Source organism: Gymnoscopelus braueri (assembly GCF_963280865.1).
Source record: "Gymnoscopelus braueri genome assembly, chromosome: 17".
NCBI lineage: Eukaryota > Metazoa > Chordata > Actinopteri > Myctophiformes > Myctophidae > Gymnoscopelus > Gymnoscopelus braueri.
In genome coordinates, this window is record NC_137617.1 from 41,841,693 (window position 1) to 41,868,208 (window position 26,516).

The window sequence follows — 26,516 nt, forward strand, 5'->3', positions numbered from 1 at the left end:
ATGCTTAAAAAAGGAGCGACTCTCTTAACACATTGATTGCCAAGATATTAAACATAGTTTTCTATCCCCGTGCCGGCGTATAATTACCTCAATCCGATGATATTTGAAACGCCGTGGAACCGACATTGTGTAAAAAAAACACACGGAAAAAGTTTCCTGTGAGTAGACGGAAGGATCTGTGTATCCATGGGAACAACAAGTTTCCAACCGCAATCCGCCATTTTGGAGCTTTGGTCCGCTGAAAACTGGTGGTTTTCAATGGAAAAAAAAGAAACTGAGTTACAGCCGTTTTTCTGAAAATCCCATCATTGGGGCGGATGGAAGTGACGTTTTTTGGAATGATGTCACATCCACATTTTTCTTCTCTGAGAGACGATCGATCATTCCAAAGCTGTGTTAGGTCGCCCCTTGTGGAATTTTCCCCAAAAAAATTAAAAACGAGTTAACTCGATCTAGGCAATCAATGTGTTAATGGTTCAGGTGACCGGGGTGTGAACGGGCGATGATGACCTCCCTCTGTTGCTTGTGTTTTTTCAGGGCCCCGCTGGCGGTCGTGGTGATAAGGGAGAGGCAGGCGAGGCTGGCGAGAGAGGACACAAGGGACACAGAGGATTCACCGGCATGGCTGGTCTTCCCGGAACTCATGTGAGTATATTATATACAGTACATTATTAACCCGTCATACTGTACCAACCGCTGGTAACGGTTGGTTGCGTTCTCTCCTATAGTTGAGGATCTCTTGTTGCATGCGTGTTCTTGACAGTTGAGGTTAGCTGATGCAGTTTGACTCTTTGTGTTTCATGGATATATCCATCTACTCTGTCATCTGTTAACGTTTTTTGTCTTAATCCTATAGGGATCTAACGGAGAGCAAGGACCTGCTGGTGCTAACGGACCTTCTGGACCCAGAGTGAGTACTTACACCCTGTCACATGACCTGTCCAAGCTGATCATGTGTGTACACAATGGCTCGGACCAAGTGGTGTCACCCCTTAATAATAAGTGCGTTGCTTGTCTTTAACTCCATAGGGACCCTCTGGAAACAGCGGCCAGTCTGGTAAGGATGGCATGAACGGTATGCCCGGACCCATCGGACCCCCAGGACCCCGTGGTCGCAACGGAGAGATGGGACCCGCTGTAAGTGACACTTTGATCCCTTTGTAGTCATCATGCACACCTGCCCCACCAAACCCCCGCATGTTGATTCCTAAACCTCTCCCCCATCTCCAAACCAGGGTGCTCCCGGTGCTGCCGGTATGCCCGGACCCCCAGGCCCCCCCGGCGGCGGATTCGACTTCATCAGCCAGCCCATCCAGGAGAAGGCACCCGATCCCTTCCGTGGAGGCCACTACCGTGCTGATGACCCCAACATGCAGATCGACCGCGACCAGGAGGTTGACACCACCCTGAAGACTCTGACCCAGTCGATCGAGAACATCCGCAGCCCCGCCGGCACCCAGAAGAACCCCGCCCGCATGTGCCGCGACCTGAGAATGTGCCACCCCGAGTTCAAGAGCGGTGAGTGTTCTCCCAACTCCTGCTGCGTCCAAATAAACGTTTTAGCCGAAAGAGGAGATTGAGGCGCTGAGGGGCGTTCATTGGTGTATAAGGTGGTCTGAGTGAGTCCCTCGTGCAAAGTCCTAATTCAGGTAGTTCAAAGTCGTGCTTCACAAGTCAAGTTTGTAGATCTACTATTTCCTTAAAATTTTAATGTGTTTGAAAAATTTTAACACTAATCTTATATGAGGGTCCCTGGCACAAACATATTTTCAGATGGGGGTCCGCAGTCAAATATAAATATAACTTTGGGGTCCTTGACATGGAAAGGTTTGAGGACCACTGGACAAGTGCAAGACAGTGTGTTTTGTTTTGTGTTTCCTCTGTGATTATGTATATCTGAATCCAGCCTTGCCAGTCTAATGACTCCTGCTGTGTTTGTCTGCTCATCACAACAGGCATGTACTGGGTCGATCCCAACCAGGGATCCGCTCTGGACGCCATCAAGGTCCACTGCGACATGGAGACCGGCGCCACCTGCGTCCACCCCAGCGAGTCCATCGTCCCCATGAAGAACTGGTACAAGAGCAAGAACGCACAGAAGAAGCACGTCTGGTTCAGCGAGTCCATGACCGGTGGATTCCAGGTGAGAACGAACACACGTCTGAAAGCTTGTTGCTCGGTTAAAAAGGCCAAAAGATAAAGCAAAGGTGACACCGTTGTCACCGAAATAAGCCACAGGCACCTAGTCTGGGGCTGGGTGTAATGACATCAAATCATTATCACGATTATTTCACATTTGTACTGATTAATTAACGATTATAGCTAGCTATACGTTCTAGTTTTGCTATGATTTGTACGCCATTGTACAATGAAGTATAATACAGGCCAGTTTTACTGTATCGATTTGTTGATTGATATACAACTAATTTGATATATATATAAATAAATCTGTTTCTCTATTATTTGATTAACCTACATAAACAAGATTAAGTTGATTCAGATCAATTTGTTCTAAATGTAATAGTTTCGATGTATTTTCGGTTAATTTCCCAGCCTTAACCTAGACAGAATATTTTCTGTTAATAACTTATATATATACATGAAATGGCATGTGTACAGTAGTTGATTTTGAGCAGTACTAAAGCCCCCGCTTCCCTCGCTCTCTACCCTCTCTCCCCGCCGCCTGCAGTTCCAGTACGGCACCGATGGAGCTGACTCCGAGGACGTCAGCATCCAGATGACCTTCATGCGCCTGATGTCCAACCAGGCCAACCAGAACGTCACATACCACTGCAAGAACAGCATCGCCTACATGGACGCTGCCAGTGGCAACCTGAAGAAGGCCGTCCTGCTCCAGGGATCCAACGACATCGAGATCAGAGCCGAGGGCAACAGCCGCTTCACATACAGCGTCACCGAGGATGGTTGCACGGTGAGCCTCTCTCTCCCTCTATTTCTCGTCTTCCTCGTGCTCGCTAACTTAGCTCTATATGGCCCCATATGGTAAAATGGCCCCATATGGGTCTCAAGAGTGAAACTGATACTCTAGATTTAGCATTGTAGGGATTTTAAGATGCAATCTGTAGAAATTGTGCAATATCACACTCTTGCCTTTACAAAGGCTGGTAGATTTTGTCATCGTTTTTTGCTTCGACCCCATGTGATCATAAAAACCCACAGCAGATTGCGACAAAAGCATTAAAGCAGTAATGAAGTACACAGCAAAATCATTAGTGTTCTGAAAATGTACCCATATTAGAACTCAAGCAGTATTGTATATAGGAGATATTTACACCATATATACATCTGTGTATATACTGTATATTTTTGTAGGCTACACATCCTGCACATCCTACAACGATCCTCACTGTTAATTTATTGATTTGTAACTCAGAGAGCATACAGATGACAGTTAAATTAACAGAAGATGTGCAGCTAGGTTGGCCGACAACAGTTAGAGCAGCTGTTTCTCTGATCGCCTTATGCCGTTTCCCAGGGCGACGGTTGACAAAACCACATGTTCAGAATATGGTCGAGACGTTCAGGGGCAGCTGTGTTGCTGTTGTTTACTGTTTACTTGAGCAGACTTGTGACGTGTCTTTCCTCCTTTCTCTCCACAGTCACACACTGGCTCATGGGGCAAGACAGTCATCGATTACAAAACATCAAAAACATCCCGCCTTCCCATCATTGACATTGCTCCCATGGATGTTGGCGCAGCCGATCAGGAGTTTGGCGTCGAAGTTGGCCCAGTTTGCTTCTTGTAAAAAATGAACGAAATATGGACATTGTTGTTTTTTTTCTAGCAGTCATCTCTAAATCTTTTTCCGTTGCATTCCAAACTCATTCGGCTGCCATTGGTCCACAAGCTTTAAAACTACTCTCGACTGAAGACGGTTTTACGTTTTTATTTCCTCCATCAACGAGAAGCATTTTCTTGGGACTGCTACTTCGACCGAAACCAACAACAAGGACCCTTTAAAAAGAATCTTTTGTTTCCACTGGCAACAAGAAAATAATATAAACTTGTGTAAAATTTCCCCCTGGAGTTTAAAAACAAAGCAACAACCACCACTCCACGCACACTCCAATGACACACTGGTGTTTTTTTTTTTACCACTGCAGAAGGACATTGAAAACAACAAGATATGTACCATGTTCTGGTGTTGAATAAATTGTAAAAAGTGTGTAAGAAGTGTCTTCTTGTTCTAAATTCATGAAAATCACCTGAATGTTGCTCATACAAAAACGACACCAAATAAGAGAGAACAACAAAGAATGGCTACCTCAAACAAGAAGTCACCTGCAGTTTTCTTAAACGCAAGGGCATATTTTACACAACAAGGCTATTGGGGGAAAATCAGCTGCAGTCAACGGTGCTATTTTCAGCTTAATGAGGTCCAGTTATTGGAGTTTGATAGTGAACACTATCTCAGCCATACTGTAACTATTATTGCCACTAATGCCTGCAAAAACCTTTGGTGCTAGTAAAATTGACAAATTGTCTTGTTGTCAACGCAGTGCAATTGTTTTCTTGTTCATTGTTGGCTCGATGGCAAGGGTTCCTCTGAAAGGTGATAAACTGTGGATGTAATGCATGCAAAAATCATGTCTTTGTAGATAAAAAAAGCAAAATGAATTCTGGTCAAATCTCATTTCCCTTGCCCATGTGTTCAATCAATGTTGACCTTTTTCTGTTCTGTTTGCCCTGTGGATAATTTCTCTTCAACTAAAACAGCACACATTTCCCATCATCACCCCCCCTTTTGTTCATGTTGTTTGTTGATTTCACTTTTTTCCCCCCGATGAAGTGTTTCTTAAAAAAAAAAAGAGGGAGGAAAGAGTTACAAAAACAAAAAAAAGTGAAATTGAAGCAGACCCACTTTCATGGTTTAAATGAGAGATTCTTCTGTACTTATTTTGTACATGTATAATAAATCGAGATGTTTTTAATTATTTTGGATGCTGCAAATAAAGCATGAAGTGGTCTACTCAAAATGGCTGAGTTTTCGCTGTCCTGTTTGCAACTGTTGTGAAACTGCGTTTTATTAGGGTGTTTCAACTTTTGGAAAATGCTTCATATAATAACGCCAAAGTGGCACTTAATCTGTAGCCTGATTTATATTTTGTTTTACGACAGTGACACTGGTGTGCAATTACTGTAACCACTTAAACCCCACATGGTTGACTGTAGTGCCTCAGGGCTCTATGCCTGGTGTATTTTCTGCTGTCTGTTATTGTGGGGAAAGCTTTTGCTGAAAATAGCCGATCGACAAGCTTTACAACGCGTCGCAGCTTGTCAATCTGCTATTTTCAGCAAAAGCTTTCCCACAATACGGATGCTGGAGGTTTAAGTGGTTAAAATAGTACTACAATATAGGTCAAAATGTACTTGTTCCACAACCGTTGCAGTGAAATATAACTTTTAATGAGCAGCAGTGAAAGCAAGGCCAATGTTTTGTATTCCCACTGATTGCTTTTAGTTCACTATATTCATATATTAGGCTTCCATAGAGGCCTAATCATTAAATTAACCCATATCTTCTTGTTTTGGTATAGACAATGTAACCTAAAGACACCAACCAACCTGTCTCCAATAAGGAAGTGATAAGTAAGAGATAGATAGATGTGTCAGGAATCATTAGGACAGTGGTTCTCAAACTCGTGTCAAGGACCCTCAAATTGATATGTATTTGGCAAAATATGTTGTTCCAGGGACCACCCAGAAGGAAAGATTTGAGTTACAAATGTCTGCTTTAAAAAACATATTCAAAGATTTGCACACATTTTCACAATTTTTCAAAAACAGCCGATCTACAAGCTCATAGTGCGGCACTCTGTGCTGCGCTATGAGCTTATATATCTGCTATTTTTGAATAGCCCAAGTATAAGGTTAAAATGATTGTGATGCTATATTAACACATTTAGCTGGAGACCCCCATTTAGCTGGAGACCCCCCCCCCAGGACCTCTGGGGGTTCCCGGACCCCACTTTGAGAACCAATGCATTAGGAGGAGGGGTAAAGGAGTTTTTTTTTTTTACTCTAAATTTTTATCCCGCGATTTTTGTAACCCATTTTTTTCACCCGGTGCCAATTTCCTAAGTGATCCTGGGCACTACACCAGCCCTACACCAGTATTACACCTGTCACCCCAGAGTAGGGAGGCCAGGGCCGAGCTCATGCTTCCTTCAGGCATGAGAGCCAACTGACCTTCTTGTCACCTGACAGGGGGGAGTTTCCCTGGTTGGACGTAGCGCGTGGAAGGAACACGTTATTCCAACCAGTTCCCTTCCCCTCCATCAGGCGCCCCGGCTGTCATGGGGGAGGCGGGATTGGTAGTGACCAGGACCCAGGACCTTCTAGCTGTGAGGCGACAGCGCTACCGACTGCGCCACCGTGCCCCCGTGGTAAAGGAGTTTTGACCAATGATGCACTGTGTCCATCATCATACACTCCAACCCTGGACACCTAAACGGTCAATAGGCAGCAACCACATAGTGACACATTTTGCGTTGCTGTACCGCCATCTAGTGGACTGTGGTAGCTCTCACAATGCAAACTAATTTAATATAACCCAGTGTCCAATTAAAGTCATCCCATTCACTGCAGGAACTATTCTACAACCCAGACTCAATTGTCTCTGAGTTGGTGTGAATCCTTTCCTCAGTGCATTATCCGGAACCAGATCTTCTCCATAATAAGAATCTCCTGGCTGCATCCAACACCATTTTAGTTCTTTCCCCTGTATTTCAACAGTACAACCATGGCAATGAAGGCCAGAAAAAAAATCTCTCATCTATGCATTATGCTGCAGTTTGAACAGCTCCATTGAGTGTCCCCTCAATTTCCTGTTGTACTGTAACCTGTTCATTTCCCCCCTCCAATCGCTTCACAGCTTTCAGCATAAATTAATCCCCTTTCTGCTCTCATCTTGATTCACCTGAACCTCCCTCCTTTATATTCTTTTAGGACACTGTTGCTGAACCTGCATAATGATTTCCACTGCAGTGTTAGACACTTTGGTTCTATACAGATCTCATAGCATCTATCCTTCCACCTCCCACGTCTTCTTACTGTTATGGAAATAATATATATATCCAGTCGAGGTGAAGCTGATAAGAAATATGTTTATTTGTCGAGTCCCACCGCATCAAAAACAAGCATGTTTCTCCTCAATGTCCTGTCCCGGGCCTGTAGTGTACCATGAGCTCACTCTAGGACAGGTGCTCCTCCCAGCGTGGTCCCCTCCAAGCTCTCTTAAAGGAGAATTCCGGACAAATTAAGTGTTATCTTTGATGTCTCGTTACTCACCTACCGACGTAAAAAGTGGCGTTCTTTTTTTCCATAGATTCCCCTGTCGTCATTTTTTAAACCCCCTCCGTTGTCATAATGGGAGCGCGTGGGTTAGGGAAATTCGTCTATTATAACCGATGCAAAGTTATTTTTTTCTCTACTACTAGTCATTGTAGAGTCTCATGATAGTCAAACATGCGCTGAAACTTCCTGCGAGGCTACCGTTAATGGCGAACGATTTAACACTGGATGCTTGTTTCTTTCCAGAACCTGGCAACTCCTGTTGTCCGGAATTCTCCTTTAATTCTTTGGCTATTAAAAAATAGCAGATATACAAGCTCATAGTGCGGCACCAAGTGCCGCACTATGAGCTTGTATATCTGCTATTTTTGGCAAATCTTTGAATATATATATTTTTAAAGCAAACATTTGTAACTCAAATCTTTACTTTTGGGGGTCCCTGGAACAACATATTTTGAGATCGGGGGGTCGATGGACAAATACATGTAATTTTTTCATGGGGATCCTTGACATGAAAAAAGTTTGAGAAGCACTGATATACAGCAACATACGTTTAAAAAAAAAAAAAAACTTAGGATTTAGAAGACATTTGTAGAATCCCCCAGAAGCAAAGATTTGAGTTACACATTTTTGCTTTAAAAAAAAAATATATATATATATATTCAAACTACATATTTGCATGATGTTTTAAAAACAAGGACCAGTGGTACAATGTGTTGGAGTTCAGCAGGACCATCAACGCAGACCTCGGCAACTATGACGAGGACGGAGCCTGTGAGTGTTCCTGACCATGTCTCCATCTGCAGCTTTTCACCATTTCTCTCTCTTCTTCCCTCACAAGAACTTTGAGATCAACTATTTTAGCTCAATGTTCCTCTATTATGGCATGCCTATATTGCCTAGAGTAGGGACTTTTTCTTGCTTTTATTTTTGACAAATGGTGCAGAGAGCAAAGAAAAGGGGTAAATGACCTAGACCAAATACATGCTGGGATTGAAACCCATGACCTTGCTCTTGGGCCCGTTTCTAAATAAATTCACGAGCTTGTAGATCGGGTATCTCCCCCCAAAATGTTCGTATTTTGAGTGTAAAATGATTAAATATGGCCTATTTTGGCCATTGTACATTATTTATTTTCATCATTGGTATCGGTCATTGTCTGTCATTTCTTTGCATATTTAGGTTATTTCTCATATCTGCCCCGTGCAATTGTTGTTTACAAAGCCTAAAAGCTTAACGGAAATGTTTATGTTCCATTGCTCAATGGGAAAAACACAATAAAATTCTCCATCCACAGGGCCAGTGATGTTAGACGAGTGGCAGAAGACTCGGTTGGCGTCCTCATAGCACAAAGACGACGCCCACCATGCCAAAACCAGCCGACAGGACGAAGAGGACAACAACGGGGATGAAGAGAGACAAAAACACACCAAGAGCATCCTGCTCTGCTGTCCGTAAAAAAAGAAAGCCAGAAAAAAGAAAAGAAAACCAACACTTTCCGTTCTCTCACACGCTTTAGCCACTTGAACTATTCTGGTGGGAACATTTTTGGCGCGAATATAGCCCGTTGTGAGCTTGTAGATCGGCTATTTTCGGGCGAAGAGATTTGGTGTAGAGGGTATATAAATAAAGCGGACCAAGTACAGAGCTGATTAGAGGGTTTAAGTGGTTACATGCTACACAAACGCATCCCTATGGACTACGCACACATTCACTACCCGCGGGAATGGCCTCCGTGCCTCCTCAGCCAATTGTCTGGAGACCTCACCGAAGAGACTTTCTACACTAGTGTTAATTAAAAAAGAAAAGAGGAGAAAAGGGGGAGGGACTGAAATTAAAAGGAAGGGTGGGAAAGAAGAACTGAAAATGAAAAGAAAGAGGGGGGTGGGGTGGGGAGGGTCAGGTTTTCATATTCCTTCTCGGTTCATTAAGTAGTGTTGTAAGGTGCGGTGGATTATTTTTCCCCCCCTTTTCTCGATATTTTCTTTCCCCTTTTGTTTAAGTCTTAAAATTGTTTTGTGTTTTGAAGAATGAATAAAAGGAAAAACGAGTCAACATGGCTTCATCCTTCAGTAAGTGAACATAAATGACATAAATTGTCATTAGACCAATAACAACACCAGATCACTATCTGATATTCAGAGAAAAAAAACATTAGATTTTTAATTAACTTTCCTGCCACAGGAATCTCGAGCGGTTAGTTGTTGAGCTCAAGCGCTCACTGTTGATTATGCAGTGGTTGGTGGTTTATAGTCGTCTTTTCAGGAACTGAAGATACCGGTATTCATCTTTATCCTCCTCGATGCTAACCTGAGGCCTTAAGGGAAACTTGGCTGATTTTCAGCCTAAATCCCATCCTGATGTTAGGAGATGTATAATACAGTGTGGCAGAAAATACCCCGTCATCGCAGACATGTCCACAAAAGACACTACTATTGTTGATCTCAGATCAATGGGATTTAGATTGAAACTCTGCAAAGTTTCCCTTTAATAGAGTATGGTGACCAGGCATAATGGGAATCATGTTCCTATGAAATAGTAAAAGTATTAACATTACACACAGGATGTGAAAGCAATTTCGATGTGTTTTGAAATTCACCAGCCATTTGCACTATAATTCTACAAGCCAAATCTTAACCCTTTAAAACCAGGAAAGCATTATGCCATTTTAGATTGGCTATTTAAAAGTAGCAGATATACCTGCTATTTTTTAACATTTGAAAAAATCTCGAAAGTGTGAGAACTACTGATTTTGAAGACGTTTGTAGAATGGTCCTCCTCAGGTCTTAATGGGTTTAAACTGGAAGAGGAAACTAGATGGCCGATTAGTTGCCAAAGTGGCAGATTGGGTAGACAAACTAAACATGCCATCTTTACAGTTTACCAGCGTTTAGCTGGTGGCTAGAGTTCCCACCCTGATTTCACGCACACAGGGAATGTTAACGTAATGCTTATGTCAAATATCCATATGAAAGACTGGGCTCCTCAGTGGCTCTGTGGGAGGGCTAGGGGAGCGGACCTCCCTCCCTCTCCTCCCTGGTCGGGGTGTCCAGGGGCCCTGCGGAGGCAGCTGCCATGATGGCGTTGAGCCGGATCAGCGAAAGCCAGCGCTGTTTGGCCTTGGGGGCGGGGCCTAGCTTGTCGGATACCGGGTCCGGTAGATGGCCGTAACGTCGCCCCTCCTCGTCATACTGGCTCTGTGTGAGGGCTAGGGGAGGGCTAGGGGCTAGGGGAGGGCTAGGGGAGCGACCACCCTCCCTCTCCTCCCTGGTCGGGGTGTCCAGGGGCCCTGCGGAGGCAGCTGCCATGATGGCGTTGAGCCGGATCAGCGAAAGCCAGCGCTGTTTGGCTATCCGACGAGCGGGGCCTAGCTCGTCGGATACCGGGTCCGGTAGATGGCCGTAACGTTGCCCCTCCTCGTCATACTGGTACAGACGAATCACACGGCTCCGTCGTGCCGGCCGGGGCGTCGTTTCACTCTGTTCTACTCCCTCGTTGGAATTTGTGGTCCGCTCTGCCCGTTTCTCCTCTTCCATGTTCCTGCCTTCATGTGAGTCGGAGGATGAACGTCCAGACTCGCTGTTGTCGTCTGAAGGGCCGTCGGTGAGACTTCCTCTTAGCTCTTCCTCCTCTCCCTCGTTCCGCCCGGGTCCCTCACCAACTCCTGAAGCCACTGTCGTATATATAACTATTCCCTGAGTGCAAGAAGAACAAGGATCCAGAAAATTGAAAGTGGGTTTGTCCACAGAAATGCATTTATTTCCATAGAAGTTGACATCTGCATTGCCAATCACAGAGTGTACTTAAATCACAACAACATCACAATATATACAGACTGCCATTTGACATAGGACCTCCTCCCAGTCCTCCTTCTTGACCACTCACAAACAGGTTTCTAGGAACAAAAGACTTCTTGGGCCAGCCTTTCACAATGGATCTGCCTCCTTTACACTGACACATGACAATTTACTTTAACCCTATCTATAAAACTATACTTTTACACAAGCTCATATTATGCAATCTTTGTTTAACATCTTATTATCTTCAAAATAAGCCCACACATGTATGTATTCAACCTTGTATTCAATCTTGTATGAATGATTTAGACAAAAAGAGATGATTTAAGAGGAATGGCATTATTCTTAGATTCAAGAAGAAAAGTTGAATGAAACTAACTGGTTTCTTCCACCAACCACATTTCACCAATGTTCATTCTTGTGTACTTACTACAAAACAAGCTTTTACTGTGAAATAAAGATAATTACAAGAACGTCTGCATGACTTCCTAGGGACAGAGTTTTTTTGGAGAGAGAGAGATAGAACAGATGCATTCACCTTAGCCATCTCCCCTGCATAAAGACAATAGTATTGTAATCAGCCGCTTGGTAACAAAAGACTTGGCTCAGAGACTTGTTTTGGTTCAAACTTAAAGCTGGGAGCTTCTGCTCCAGGACAAAGACCAGGATCGTAAAGAGTTGACTGATCAATACTTACTTACTTAGGCCTTTAAATTCCCTGAGGAACATAGGCCATTGATGAAACTCCTCCATCCCCTTCGGTCTTGTGCCTTCCGCTCCAGTTGTTGCCATGACAGCCCTTGCGCCTTCATCTCCTGCTCTGTGGTTCTTCTCCAGGTGGCTCTAGGCCTTCCTCTCTTCCTCTTGCCTTGCGGGTTCCATGTTAGCGCCTGTTTTGCAATTGCTTTATTGTGTCTTCGCAGTGTGTGACCTATCCAATTCCATTTCCTCCTCCCGATTTGTGTTCCTATTGTGTCCTGTCTAGTGAGGTCCCACAGGTTGGCATTGGAGATGGTGTTGGGCCAGAATATTCCTAGGAGGCGTCGGAGGCAGCGGTTGAGGAATGTCTGTATTTTGTTGAGTATGATGGTTGTTATCTTCCAGGTTTCTGAACTGTAGAGTAGGGTGGATTTGACGTTTGAGTTGAAGATTTGCAGTTTGGTCTTGCGTGAAATGTCTTTTGCTTTCCAGATTTTATTTAATATGTTGAATGTGGTCCTGGCTTTGCCTACAAACAACATCAATATCAGATTCAAATTAAGGGGGTTTGTTGCCTGACTGTTAGTGACTGCCTTCTCACCCTCTTGACTCCAAAAGGTCAAAGCCTCGCCTGAAAATTCCCACAATGTCATTAACCAGTAATAAATGATAATATTACTTTTAGATTAGTCCTGGATATACCATACCACCTTCTCTTCTCCCGCTCTCTGTCCTTCCTCTTCCTCCGTGCCATCCCCCCTCTCCTCTTCCTCCTCTCTAACCTCCCTCCCTCGCTCCTCATCCGTCTCTGACACGGAGACACCGCCGCTGCTCGGCTCCGACTTTCCCTCGTCTCGTGTCTTGGCTTCACCTCCTGCCCCAGCCACTTCGCCTTTCTGCCCTTTCATCCCTATCTCCTCCTCCTGCTCCTTCTCCTGTGCTGTGCGGTCGCATCTCTCCAGGTAAGCCGTGGTTTCAGGTGCGTCCTCTCGTTTGACGGAAGGTGGGAGGTGAAGGGCTTGAGGTGGTCGTCTCCAGTGTTGTCTCCCACGCCGAGTCGTCTCCTCCCCATCCTCTTTCTTCCTCCCCCTGGAACGTCTCATTCTCGGACATGCCTGCCAGGGTTGTCATGGTGACGTCGCAGACTTGATCCGTAGCATCGGTTGGGCGTCGCCTCCTTACCCTCTCAGTGACCGCGTTCACACACCTGGAAAAACAATTATTTTTAGATGATTTCGGTGCAGAGATGAAGCATACTGTAAGAGTAACAACATGAGACAGTCTGGGCTAAAATAGAACTCATGATATTGTGCGTACATGCACAAAGTGGCTGAGTCATTGAATGCCACAATAGTAGTGGTCCAGCATAAAATACGAGCTGTACTTAAAGGATTACATTTCCTTCTCTGTCCTACACACGCAATCTTTATTGTTTGATCAGAAGACACAACAGCCATGGAGGTTATTAATTTCAGGCCTAAAGAACTAGACTACTAGTGCTAATTGTGTTCACACATTGTTACAGAATACAGCTACATTAGTCTCTTTAGCATGGACAGTATTCAAGACACCAAGAGCACTTGGCTGGCGCAGGGCTAAAGTTCTCCTCACTGACAGGTGAGCCTGTAGGGACAGCACTGATAAAACTACACAGAAATGTGTGGGGAATTTGGGAATTAGCATAATAATGACTATACTGGGAGAAAAAAAGATTGTCTACTCTAAAGAAAGAATTGAAAATAATTAAAACCAGAAGCCCTCTGTCTCTGGGTACCCAGAGCCACAGATTTAACACTGGACTACACAGTCCACTGAGTTTAGGAATCTTTTAATGTAGTTGGTGTCCCAAGTTCAGTAGACGACAGTGAAACCCACCTGAGAACGTAGACCCTACTCAAAGCCCCGGCGCTGAAGCCCACCAGAAACGTCACCACCACCGATGCTGCCACCGCCCCTGCAAGATGACTGACTGAGATGGCTGCCTTCTCCTCTTCATTAGACCCAACACCAACAACATCCCTGCCCACTCTGAACGCCCCACTTCTTTCCTGTCGGGCTGCTTGTTTTGTGGGATCACCCATGGAGGGATCACCTAGTTGGAATGAATGTCCTGCTTGTTGGCTGACTGGGGTGTGTTGAACGTTGTTCCCAGCACTGATTTCAAACAAATCTGAATTATTGTGGTTGTCTTGGTTCATGTCTTTGCTCTCTTGGTGCGTCTTCTCATCATCAGTGTGTATGGTGAATTGTAATGCCCACTGAGTCCTGCAGGAGGCAGTAATATAGTCCGCTGTGGTGACTGCTGGTGTTTGAAATGACCAGGCTGCCATCGTACTGTACACTAACGGGGTCCAGACTCCAGATCACTGTAGGGGACACCAGGGTTCCCGGAGCGTTCCGAAGGGCGTGTGCCAGAACTGGACCACGCCTGTAAGGTAGAGAAGTATGAGTGCAATTAGTCATTTGAACAGGTTCACTTGTATTGGTCAGCTAGCTGCAAGCAACAAACCACTTTAATAGATTAGTCACAATCAAAGGTCATGGTAAACTAAAACTTGTAAAAATGAAAATGTTCAAATAGATATTTTGCGGGGATGTTTGGTTTAATGCACATGGTCTATGTAGGCTGACTGAAGCACATGGACATTTTTATTGACGCCATTGAAAGAAATATTTGCAGAAATGTTATTAGAAATGCATTATTTATTAGATTGATGTAATCGTCTCTGTCGGGTGGAAACCTCATATGTTCAAAACTGTTAGAGTACAAATGTCCATTGTGCACGTGTGTGTGAGAGAGGGAGTGTGAGTGACATTTGTGTGTGTGTGTGTGTGTGTGTGTGTGTGTGTGTGTGTGTGTGTGTGTGTGTGTGTGTGTGTGTGTGTGTGTGTGTCACCTGTATGCAGTGGCTCTGGGACAGCAGGTGACGACGTCATTCTGTCTCCACAGTGTAAAGTCAGCGTTGTCCCTTGGTTGAACTTTGACCCTGCTGGTTAGCGTTACGGTCAGAGGTCCCTGGGGCCCAGTAGCGGCTGTCATTGTGTGACAGACAGTCTGCTGAGCCAACCAGAATGGCTGTGAGCAGCAGCAGCACACAGCTCAGTAGGCCTATAGCCACCTGCCGCTGCCTGGTGACATGTTTGACCAGCCGCTGGGAAAGGAAATCACACTCTTTACTAGCCCCTTTCGGGACCCTGTTTACCTTTTTTGTATTTGGGAAGGCGGTATACCAGGGTCCCTTGTTGGTTAGAACACGCTCTCTCGTACCGGCGGCTACCACTGTCTGGTCTCGGGCGTACAGCTCGTCGCTTAGAAGTTGCAGAGATTTCTCAAAGGTACCAACAAGAGCAATACTAACACGCGAGAAAGCGGCATCAAAAAGCGGGGATCGGCGATGCCGTTTAACATTTTTAATAATTTAGTAAACCATAAGCTCCTTTCTCACACTCTGCTCCTGCAGCTCCACTTCCCATGTCCCGCCTCCCCGCGTTGTGATTGTCATGCAAGCGTGTAGGAGCTCGCCAATCAGAGGCAGTAACGTAGGACGCGCAGCTTGTCAGTCACCGCGGGGGGGCGGAACATGGGCAGTGGAGCAGAGTGTGAGAAAGGAGCTTAAAGGGGTAGTTCACCCCCAAAATAACTTTTTTTCTATGTATTCCTCACCACCTGGAGCCTTGAATTCATAGATATTTTTTTGTTTTTGTCACATTCCTAAGCCAATAATTTGATTATAATAAATTTGTCCCCATTGATTCCGGTAGGAGACACAAATGCATTTGTGTCTCCTACCGGAATCAATGGGGCTAAATTTATTATAATCAAATAATAAAGGAAGGAATGCGACAAAAACAAAAAAATATCCATGAATTCAAGGCTCCATGGGGTGAGTAATCCATAGAAAAAAAGTTATTTTGGGGGTGAACTACCCCTTTAAGGTTTACTAAATTATTAAAAATGTTAAACGGCATCGCCGATCCCCGCTTTTTGATGCCGCTTTCTCGCGTGTTAGTATTGCTCTTGTTGGTACCTTTGAGAAATCTCTGCAACTTCTAAGCGACGAGCTGTACGCCCGAGACCAGACAGTGGTAGCCGCCGGTACGAGAGAGCGTGTTCTAACCAACAAGGGACCCTGGATACCGCCTTCCCAAATACAAAAAAGGTAAACAGGGTCCCGAAAGGGGCTAACTCTTTACTGGCCATTAAACGCATTCAATCAGGGAACGCATTTGTGTCATTTAAGATTTGAGCTTTAACCATTATTTTATACTTTTATACTATTTTTGAAAGATTGTGCGGTATATATACATTACAGTCATTTAGCAGACGCTTTTATCCAAAGCGACTTACAATAAGTGCATTCAACATAGGTAGGGAACGAAAACTACTAATCACCAGAAGTCTTAAGTGCATTTTCTGCAAAAACAAGCAACCAAGAGTATACCTGCGCTAAGGTAAAAGTGCAATATATCAGCTACCTATTTCCTTAAACAGATGAGACAAAATAGCTAAATCAAATGAGCAGGAGCTAAAACAAATAATTGTATCGACTAAACAAGATCCAATAAAACAATAAAACAATAAAACAAGCGTTCGTACAACTAGTTAACAACAAGTAGGCCAGGCAAAGAGGAAGGGTAGTGTTTCCTGAAGAGGTGGGTTTTCAGCCTGCGGCGAAATATGGGCAGTGACTCTGCTGTCCTGACATCAGTGGGGAGTTCATTCCACCACTGTGGGGCCAGAACAGAAAAAAGTCGTGACCGTGTGGATCGGCCAGAAGGACCCTTGAGTGATGAGGCAGTCAGTCTATATATATATATATTTCTTTTTTTAAAGCAAATCTTTGCTTCTGGCGGGGTCCCTGGAACAACATATTTTGAGATGGGGGTCCGCGGCAAAATACAAAACCCTTGACATGAAAAAGTTTGAGAACCCAAGTTTTTTCAGGATTTAGAAGACATTAAGTAAAATCCCCAGAAGCAAATATATATTCAGATTTCAATTTTCATGATCTTTAAAAAAAAATAGCAGATCTACAAGCTCATAGCTTGTATATCTTCTATTTTTGAATAGCCAAAGTATAAAATAATGGTTATAGCTCAAATATAAACACAAATGCGTTCCCGGATTGAACGGGTTGAAAAAGACATGGATTTGTCTCGGCAGTGTGCATGCAGATACATATCATCAACCTGCTTAATAAGTAATACTTATGGATGATGCATAAGGTTGCTGTCGAGTAGAAACCTCTAATCTCCATATTCTAACTTGTTGCGTTTTTTCGTAAATTAATGCCCTACTTGATCCTTTCTACAGCGTCACACAAACGTACCTAAAGTAGCAGATCCTCAAGCTCGAAACGTGGCGCAAAGCGGCGCGTTTTGAGCTTGTAGATCTGTTACTTTTGATACTTTTTGAATTTGAATCCTGAAAAGTAGTAGTTTTAGACATGAGGTTTCCACCCTACAGAGACGGTATGCGGTGCAGTCACAGCACAGTGCAAAGGGAGCAGTGGTGGAAAAAGTACTCAAATTCTTTACTTAAGTAAAAGTACCAATACTGCAATATAAAAATACTCTGTTACAAGTAAAAGTCCAGAATTTAAAATGTACTTGAGTAAAAGTACAAAAGTATTGGCATCAAAATGTACTTAAAGTACCAAAAATAAAAGTACTAAATATTTGAAAATAGCAGATCTACAAGCTCACAACGCGTCGCAATGCGACGCGTTGTGAGCTTGTAGATCGGCTATTTTCAAATAGCCTAGGCATAAAATAGGGTTAAAGTGGTTCATGTATGTTTCATTATATCATAATATATATCTGAAAAGTAACTAAAGTTTTTAAATAATTATAGTGGAGTAAAAGTAGAATATTTGCCTCTGAGATGTAGTGGAGTAGAAGTAAAAGTATCGGAAATTGGAAATACTCAAGTGAAGTACAAATACCTCAAAATTGTACTTAAGTACAGTACTTAAGTAAATGTACTTAGTTACTTTCCACCACTGAAAGGGAGGCACATCTGCATGCTCACAATGCATCATCGCATCACGACTAAATCATTTTGAAAATCTTGGTGGTTTTAAAGCCCGATTTATAATTTATCATACAACAGAGTCGCATTGTGAGCTTGTAGATGTAGATCGGCTGTTTTCAGTATAAAGCGTAGATCTGCTATTTTCGGAATAAAGTGCAATCTGTCTCTAAAAAGGGCTTTGTCTTGCAGTAAGTAGACGGAAAGATCCTTTAGAGTGTTTTGACATGACTGTGTCAGTCTGTACCTCTGGGACCAATAATATTTTGTTCAACAAGAATTTCCGTCACTTTGTTTTGCAGCGGAAGAAAAATGCTGTCTCTCAAGCTTTGTCCCAGAATCACACCACATCTCAACCCCAGCTGACTGAACCAAGTATTATTCAGTAGTCTGTACATGCATTGTCGCTATGCTGTCCCTGTTGGCTGGGATCTTTGTTATCAAACATGTTATCAAACAAGACATCACTGTCATTAGGAAAGAAGTGCTTACCTAGAAGAGGATAACTGAAAAAAAACATTTACCCCTATTTAATATTTATGTCTCATGTACTCATTAGGGATCAAATTAAATTATTTTAAGTTGATCAGCACTTGGAATGGCATAGTAAAGTAACAAACGCGCAAAACGCACATTTCACCATTTAAGCCAAAGCTAGATGTTTACAGAAACCAACTTTGGAATTGGAATCTTCCAGTCTTACCTTTTCAATCTCGTGACACTGTGTGCCTGGTCTCCTGATGGTGTTAAAGATTAATAGCAGGAGAGACTTAAGATGCCACCTGGATTTATTACACATATTTTGTCATGAGTGAGAACATTTGGCAAGTGGTGTAAAGTTATCTAGCGTGTGTGTGTGTGTGTGTGTCGATTTTTCCGACCGACTCGACAGTGAGTACAGTGAGTGCAGAACTCCAACTGAGTGAGTGCAGAATTGGAGAATGCGGTCAGATCAGGGGTTGTCCAGAACCGAAAGTCCACAAGCCTATCTCTGTGTCCCTTTTACGCCCACATATGGAGATCCCTGATGTAATCAGTATGACGCCATAGTATTTACGGTGTAGACTGGACTCCAATCACTACAAGGTTTCAACGCAATTTGACCGCTGAAATTGAAAACATTTAAATGTTTTTAAAAAATAGGGACGGCATGGGTTAATGTGGTTAACATATTTTTTTTGTTTATTAAATTGTGATATTATCAGACATAATATTCTAAAAAGGAGCTGCAGGCCAAAAGTAAGTGGTGTCTGCTTCCCCTGCAACCCCCTGGGTCTGGCAAAAATAGCAGATCTACAAGCTCATAGTGTGGCGCTATGAGCTTGTATATCAGCTTGTATATAGCCAAATAAATCTCAACATGACACAGATGCGTTCCCGGTCTTTAAGGGTTAGAAGAAGTCCCTCTCATATCTTTTCTCAGTCTCTTTATACCTCTCTCCCAAGCCAGGCCCAGGGGGTCCCATGACCAAGAAACAATAGGTGTGGTATGGCCATTTACATAGCTTGATCAAAAGAGTTGATTCAACGCGGAGGAATAAACACAAAGGATGGGTCTCAAACTAGTGCTTTGTCTATACAGATGGTGCTGTGGCCCCCCTGAAAGGACACCCAAAACAGTGGGTGTGAGGTGAATGGCAACTAGTGATATATATTATGCATACAATCAAAAAAATGGTAGATCAATATATGACAGTCCAGTATTACCATAACGTTATTCCTTTACATACTGCAGCAACATGTCCATCCATAGTCCTGACAACAGTAGCACCTGAGACCTGAAGCCGATTCTACATGTCTCCTAAATCTCAACATTATTCTGAAAAACGTATGTTTCTATATCAGTGGTGCTCAATCTTTTTCATGTCAAGGACCCCCAAAATGATATGTATTTGGCCGCGAACCCCCATCAAAATATTTTGTTCCAGGGACCCCCCAGAAGCAAAGATTTGAGTTAAAAAAAATCGTTTTAAAAATATATATATTCAAAGATTTGCACACATTTTCACAATATTTCAAAAATAGCAGATTTACAAGCTCGTAGCGCGGCACTCGGTGCCGCACTATGAGCTTGTATATCTGCTATTTTTGAATAGCCCAAAGTGTAAAATAATGCTTTTTAGCTCAAATCTAAAAATGACACAGTTCCAGGTCTTAATGGTTTAAGACTGAAGTGCCTTATGATGCTACAGTAGGCTACATGCAGGCTCTGAGAGGGATGGTGAAGCCATGCAGCTGCAAGTTGCAACAATGGTTTTCAAACCCTTTTTGGCTTCGGTGTCCCCTTTCACGAGTGGATTATGTACCAGGCCAATGGGGCCATGCAGTGCACAGGGGCCCTTGATTACCAGGGGCCCCCTGGGGCTGTGTGACTGATGTATAATAAAATAATAAAATGTATATAGGTTCATGCACAAATATGCACTATGACGCCACATTAAAAAAATATATATTCCATCTGATTTTGATTGTCCATAGGCTATACATAACCTTTCCTAAATATTTCCTTTACCATCAGGATGTAATGATCATTAGACTCAAGCAGTAGAAATTGCTTGAAGCCACCTATCACCCAGACTCTCTCCCCAGTCAGAGTTAGGAATTTGAATGAATGTAGAATTATGTGCAGGATGCAATTTGTATATAGATGTGAGGGGACTTAAAGGTAGGGTAAGTGATATTTTTTGGTTAAAACAAAAAGTATTTTGTTAAAAGGTTAAATCACTATATTCTGATCAACCCGATCTCCAGAGATTACCGTAACATTGCACGGATCCAGTGCACTTCATTCCGTGGATAGTCGCCTAGAAACCCCGAAATTGCGTGCATATGTACGGCGCTCCCTTTGTGACAAAACCATTTCGGAGGCGCGCAGTCTCAAGGGAAGTGTCGCCACGTAAGGGGCCACCGAGCGAGCTAAAGCGAGCGAGTTGCCGTCCCGAACGTTGCGACATTCCCTTGTGCCTACTCAGCGCCGTTTGAGTTATGTACCGATAGGCACAGAATCGTAATTTTTTTTGTGGGGACTGCTCTGCTTCCGGGTTTTTCCGGGTTGCGACTGGTTACGCCCACCGTGGGACTCGCCGTACATATGCACGCAATTTCGGGGTTTCTAGGCGACTATCCACGGAATGAAGTGCACTGGATCCGTGCAATGTTACGGTAATCTCTGGAGATCAGGCTGATTCTGATAGTAATCATTGCTATAGAGTGTTTGTTCAGTAACAGGAGTCTCCCCGTCTCTACAGCTCTTTAATAAACAGAAAACACATTTTTCGGTAGGTGTCAAAATCTCAGCCAATCAGGAGAAAGAACCCATTTTTAAGCTTCATTTTTATAGTGTCCCATTCCAATTTTTTCTGCTCACTTCTTTGTGTCATCACTTCATATTTCACTTGTTTAATCTATATCCTGATTGAGTTCTCTATCCTGATTGGATAAAATTGGAAATGAAACGAAAATGTATTTTGTGTCTAATAAAGAGCTGGAGAGACAAGGAGACTCCTTTTACTGAACAAACACTCTATAGCAATGAGTACTATCAGAATATAGAGCTATTTAACGAGAGCTTATTTTAACCAAAGAAAAGAAAATCACTTACCCTACCTTTAATTGAACAGAAACTAAACTTTTGATATTCTTAATTTTAATTAAATCTCTCTCCCTCTCATGCCAGTGATCACCCTCTCCCCTGTGCCAATGTTGGCACCCGTGCCTAAGGTTGCCTACGCCTGCTATACAGTATAAGACCCCTCCTAGATGGCATACTTGAGCACCGTCTCGCTGGCAGTAGCAATGGCTACTTGGCATTGAGCTTGAGGCTTTGCGGTGTTGTTCCCATTGGGGTCCTAGAGGTATTCAATTTATCAACATACAGTATAAAATAGCCTCATACGTTCAATATCGTCAGTAGTAGAACAAAGCGGGGGGGGGGGGGGGGTGTCGCCTGTCTAAGGGAGAACTTTAGTCTCACCATTATTGTGGGTCAGAACTTTGGCTTTAGTCCAACTATTAGCATTGTTAGATCAACCAGCTGACCAATGGTGTACCTTCATCAGTCAGTGGCTTCACTCAGTCTGTCAAGAGACATATTCAAAGGAATGGCCCCATTGTTACAATCCAGCCAAAATATCAGCTCTTTGTAGCGATTTGTTTTTTTGACATTTTGACTGCAATAATGATGAAAATGTGAGTTTGCACTTAGAAAACACTCGCTTTGTTTGGCCAATCATTTCCAAATCATGTGGAAGTCCCTGAAGCAGTTTCTGTCAGGGATGATGCAGAGGGGTATTTCACAGGACATACACATCCATGGCGTGTCGGAGGCCCTCTGCGGCTTCTCGTTCTTCTTTACTTTCCCTTCCTGCACTTTTTTATGCCACTCGGCAGCCATCCTGGCCTTGCACTGCACACATTTCTTTCGCCCTTTGCTGCTGGCTTTCAGGCTGTTGTCTTCCACTTCTCCACATATCTGCACAGGCAGATGGTCATAGGACTTTTTCGCGGGAAGTCCCGACACGTCCACCCCGCACAGCTCCGACACGATCCCGACCAAGAACTGCTTGTGTACCAGGGGCGGATCTGTGTGCCCTTTGGCCAGCTCTTTGTGCAGGATGAAGGCGTTGGTTGTCGCGATGTCCAGGAAGTGGAGGAACAGCGTCCTGGACCAATGAGCGACTTTACGATGGGTGGAGTAGTACTGGATCAGCTGATCCGACAGGTCTACTCCACCCATGTACTTGTTGTACGCCTTGACGGGAGTGGGGCAGGGGACTTCGATCGTTGACCACAGTCCCGCCTTGCTCTTCTTTTTCCTCTTGATCACGCCGTCGTATGTCGCCGAGTGAATGGTGGAGCACATGCTCACCTCCCGCGAGTCCATCCACTTCACAAACAACAGGGGCGCTTCTCGTATCCACCGCATGGCCCCCCTCGGTGCGTTTTTTGGGAGGGCGTTCCCTCTGGCTTTAGGGCACCCCTTTTTGCCGTCTCTGTACGTTCCACAGGCAACGTACTTCTTTGCAAACAGGTCTCTCAACAGTGCGGGGCTCGTGTAGAAGTTGTCCATGTAAATGTGGTGTCCCGTCCCCAGGTTCGCCGGCCCCATCAGGTTCATCACGGCATCGTAGGACGCACCCTGCACGGTGGGAGTCCGAGCCTTTCCGGTTTAGATGTTGAAGTTAAGAGTGTAGCCACTCTTTGCTTCGGCCAAGACGAACAGCTTCATGCCCCATTTGTTAGGCTTGTTCTTGTTGTACTGAGTAAACCCGGTTTTTGCCTTGGTTGGCACAATGCTCTCATCTATCGACAGCTCTTTGTCTGGCCCGTAATGAGCCCGGCAGGCGGTGAGAATTTGTCCCAGAAGAGGCTTCACTCTGAAGAGCTTGTCGTACTTGGGCGTTCCTTTCGTCTCGTCGTTCACTTTGTCCTCTTCCGGATCGCTCATGTGAATGTTCCACATGATGACACTGAATCGTTCTCTGGACATGATCTGACTCGGGTACGGCACGGCGCAGATGTGTTTCTTCTTCCAGTAGTCCTGGACCGAGGGAAGCTCCACAAAGGCCATGTAGATGAGGAGGCCGATGAATTTCTTCAGCTCCGGAACGTCGAGGTCTACCCACTTGTATTTCTTGCCTTTTGCCTTGTTTTCTGCAGCATACTTGTTTGTGTTTTCGCACAAGGTGCGCAATGTACTCTGGCTGAAGAAAAGGCTGAACAGCTCTCCAGGCTTGTGCGATGCGGTGCGGTCCATTTGTGGTCCTACTTCCTGGCTGGGCTTAAACCTGAACACCGTTTCGGGGCCAGCGTCTTCTACATCGTCCGACAACCACGGAGGCTCAGAGCCGCAGGGAGGAGCTGGCTGAGCTTTTGACCTAGATTCACACAGATAATCACACCGATCAGTAGGTAAATTCATGCGATTAGCTCCACGCATGACATGCATCGCTAAAAACAGTTGGAAAAACAAATTGCAATAAATATACTGACCTCCCACGGCGCCTTTTACGGGGTGTTGCATCCGTTTCTGTGTCACTATCACTGCAAAAATGTAAAAACAGTGTTACATGATGCACCAATGACAAAACTACTACCATTACTCAGTGGTGTAAAGTAACTAAGTACATGTACTCAAGTACTGTACTTAAAGTAATACTAGGTACATTTTTCAAAAAAACTAAAGTTACATTTTATATCTTTTGTGAGTGGCAAATGTTTCACAACACCCACTCCATGAATTTCACCCACGAAAGCCTTTTATAAACATATTTTCTATTGAAAGTGGACAGGGGCGTCTTTCCCGCGAAAATGATGTCATCCGGCCGGGGAAACGGAAATGCACTGGTTTCCTGTTTGGCCTGGAACTACCGCGCAAGTCACAAAAAGGAATTTCAATTTTTATGGCATTATAGGATTTGAAGATGGAAAAACAACAGCAAAAGAAAACACAGCTCACGGTAACTGAAGCTCCACTGGCTAAGAGAAACGATCCGCAGATAATATAAAACAACAAAAAGAACGCTTTTTGAAACGCTTCCGCCTTCTGGTGAAAACAAATGGAATTCTGGGTAATGCATGAATCTGCGAAAGACCTGCAATGACGGTAGGAGGTTGCTAAAGATCGTTATTTTGGGACTCGCACAGTAACATTTTGAGGTACTTTTATTTTACCGGAGTATTTCCAATTGTTTATACTTTTACTCCACTACATCTCAGAGGCAAATATTGCACTTTTACTCCACTACAATTATTTGAAAACTTTAGTTACTAGTTACTTTGCAGATATAAATATATGACATTATAAAACACACATCCACTTTAGCCCTATTTTATATCTCTAGTCTATTTGAAAATAGCCGATCTACAGCTTGTAGATCTGCTATTTTCAAACATTTTAGTACTTTTACTTTTGGTACTTTAAGTACATTTTGATACCAATAAATTTTTAATTCGGGACTTTTACTTGTAACAGAGTACTTCTACATTGTAGTATTGATACTTTTATTTAAGCAAAACATTTGAGTCCTTTTTCCACCACTACCATTACTACAAAAAACAACACTGATGCTCACCTCTCCGGCTCTGGACGCCGCGTCGCTGTTTTCGGGACACGGCCTGTGCTTCTGGTGATTCTGGTGCTCCCCTGTGCGACAGCATCACTGCAAAAATGTTAAAAACAGTGTTACATGATGCAGCGATGACAAAACTACTACTATTAACTACAAAAACAACACTGATGCTCACATCTTAGGCTCTGGATCCTTCGTTTTGATCTCTTGTTTCTCTGTTTGCTGGCAGCCGTCTGCTGTGCTCCGTCTGTCACCATCACCACAAAAATGTAAAAACTGTGTTATATATATTGTATAATATATATATATATTTGTTTTAATTATCTATATTGGTCCTTGAGGGGGGGGGGGGTACCAGGGGGTCCCCAGTGAAATTAGTTAACATAGCGTCACAACAATCATTTTAACCACTTAGCTTTGGCTATTCAAACATAGCAGATCTACAAGTGCCGCGCTACGAGCTTGTAGATCTGCTATTTTTTTTTTAATCTTGAAAATGTGTGCATATCTTTGAATATATATAAAAAAAAATTAAAGCGAAAATTTTTAACTCAAATCTTTGCTTCTGGGGGTCCCTGGCACAAAACATTTTCAGATGGGGGTCCGCAGCCAAATGTATATCAATTTAGGGGTCCTTGGCATAAAAAGGTTGAATACCACTGATGTACTGTATTTATATTATATATGTATTTGTACCAAAGTACTACTCCTACAACAATGACAGACACTCACCTCTCAGGCTCATCTTCATCTTCTGAAGATGAAGGCAGTGGAGAATCTTCCTCACTGTAGAAAAACATGAGAAAACAACGGTTACAAGATGAAAACAAATGCCACTTTACTACTAATGTCACAACAAAGTTTTAGCGATCATGGCAAATGCATGTATACAAATAAGAGCGCGCGCACACGCACACACACACGCACACGCGCACACACACACACACACACACACACACACACACACACACACACACACACACACACAGGAGGAAAGTAACTAAGTACGTTTACTTAAGTACTGTACTTAAATACATTTGAGTTATTCGTACTTTGATAGAGTAATTCCAATTTCCAATACTTTTACTCCACTACATCTTGGATCCAAATATTGTACTTTTACTCCACTACATTTATTTGAAAACTTTAGTTACTAGTTACTTTGTAGATTTTGATGATTATTACAAAACATACATTAACAACTTCAGCCCCATTTCGGCCAATTGAAAATAAAGATATGTATTCTTCTGCCAACACATACGTCATCACTCATACTAGGACATGACGACGTCATGTCCTAGTATGAGTGAATAGGGGAAGGGAATCAACGTCACGTGATGGCGTTGTTTGGCCCGGCAAAGACTCTGTTGTGTCTCAAAAAATATGATTATTGGCAGAATCGCGGAACGTTTAGAATATTTGGCGGTCCCGTTTTCATTTTTCACAAGATCAGTGGTTGTTGCAATGACATGCACTACAATACTGCGCTATGACGAAATAACCCCATAGTAACACAATTCCAATAATAGTGAAAGCTGTGTTGTTTCGCCCGAAAAAGTAATGGCGGATTTGGCCACGCCCCGAAATACCCGTGAAATGGGACA

General features: G+C 43.5%; 1 protein-coding gene across 2 annotated transcripts in view; it reads left to right on the forward strand.

The window, feature by feature from the left end:
• The window catches only part of col1a1b (collagen, type I, alpha 1b), a 29,429-nt gene extending 25,242 nt beyond the window's left edge, over positions 1 to 4,187 (forward strand). For both annotated transcript variants that reach the window (XM_080456233.1, XM_080456234.1), the window contains exons 44-50: positions 538 to 645; positions 857 to 910; positions 1,030 to 1,137; positions 1,236 to 1,518; positions 1,956 to 2,143; positions 2,690 to 2,932; positions 3,621 to 4,187. In XM_080456233.1, coding sequence (XP_080312359.1) covers positions 538 to 645; positions 857 to 910; positions 1,030 to 1,137; positions 1,236 to 1,518; positions 1,956 to 2,143; positions 2,690 to 2,932; positions 3,621 to 3,767 — 1,131 coding nt within the window. In that variant the 3' untranslated portion in view covers positions 3,768 to 4,187. The remainder of the gene's footprint in view (positions 1 to 537; positions 646 to 856; positions 911 to 1,029; positions 1,138 to 1,235; positions 1,519 to 1,955; positions 2,144 to 2,689; positions 2,933 to 3,620) is intronic.
• The last annotated feature ends 22,329 nt before the right edge of the window (positions 4,188 to 26,516 follow it).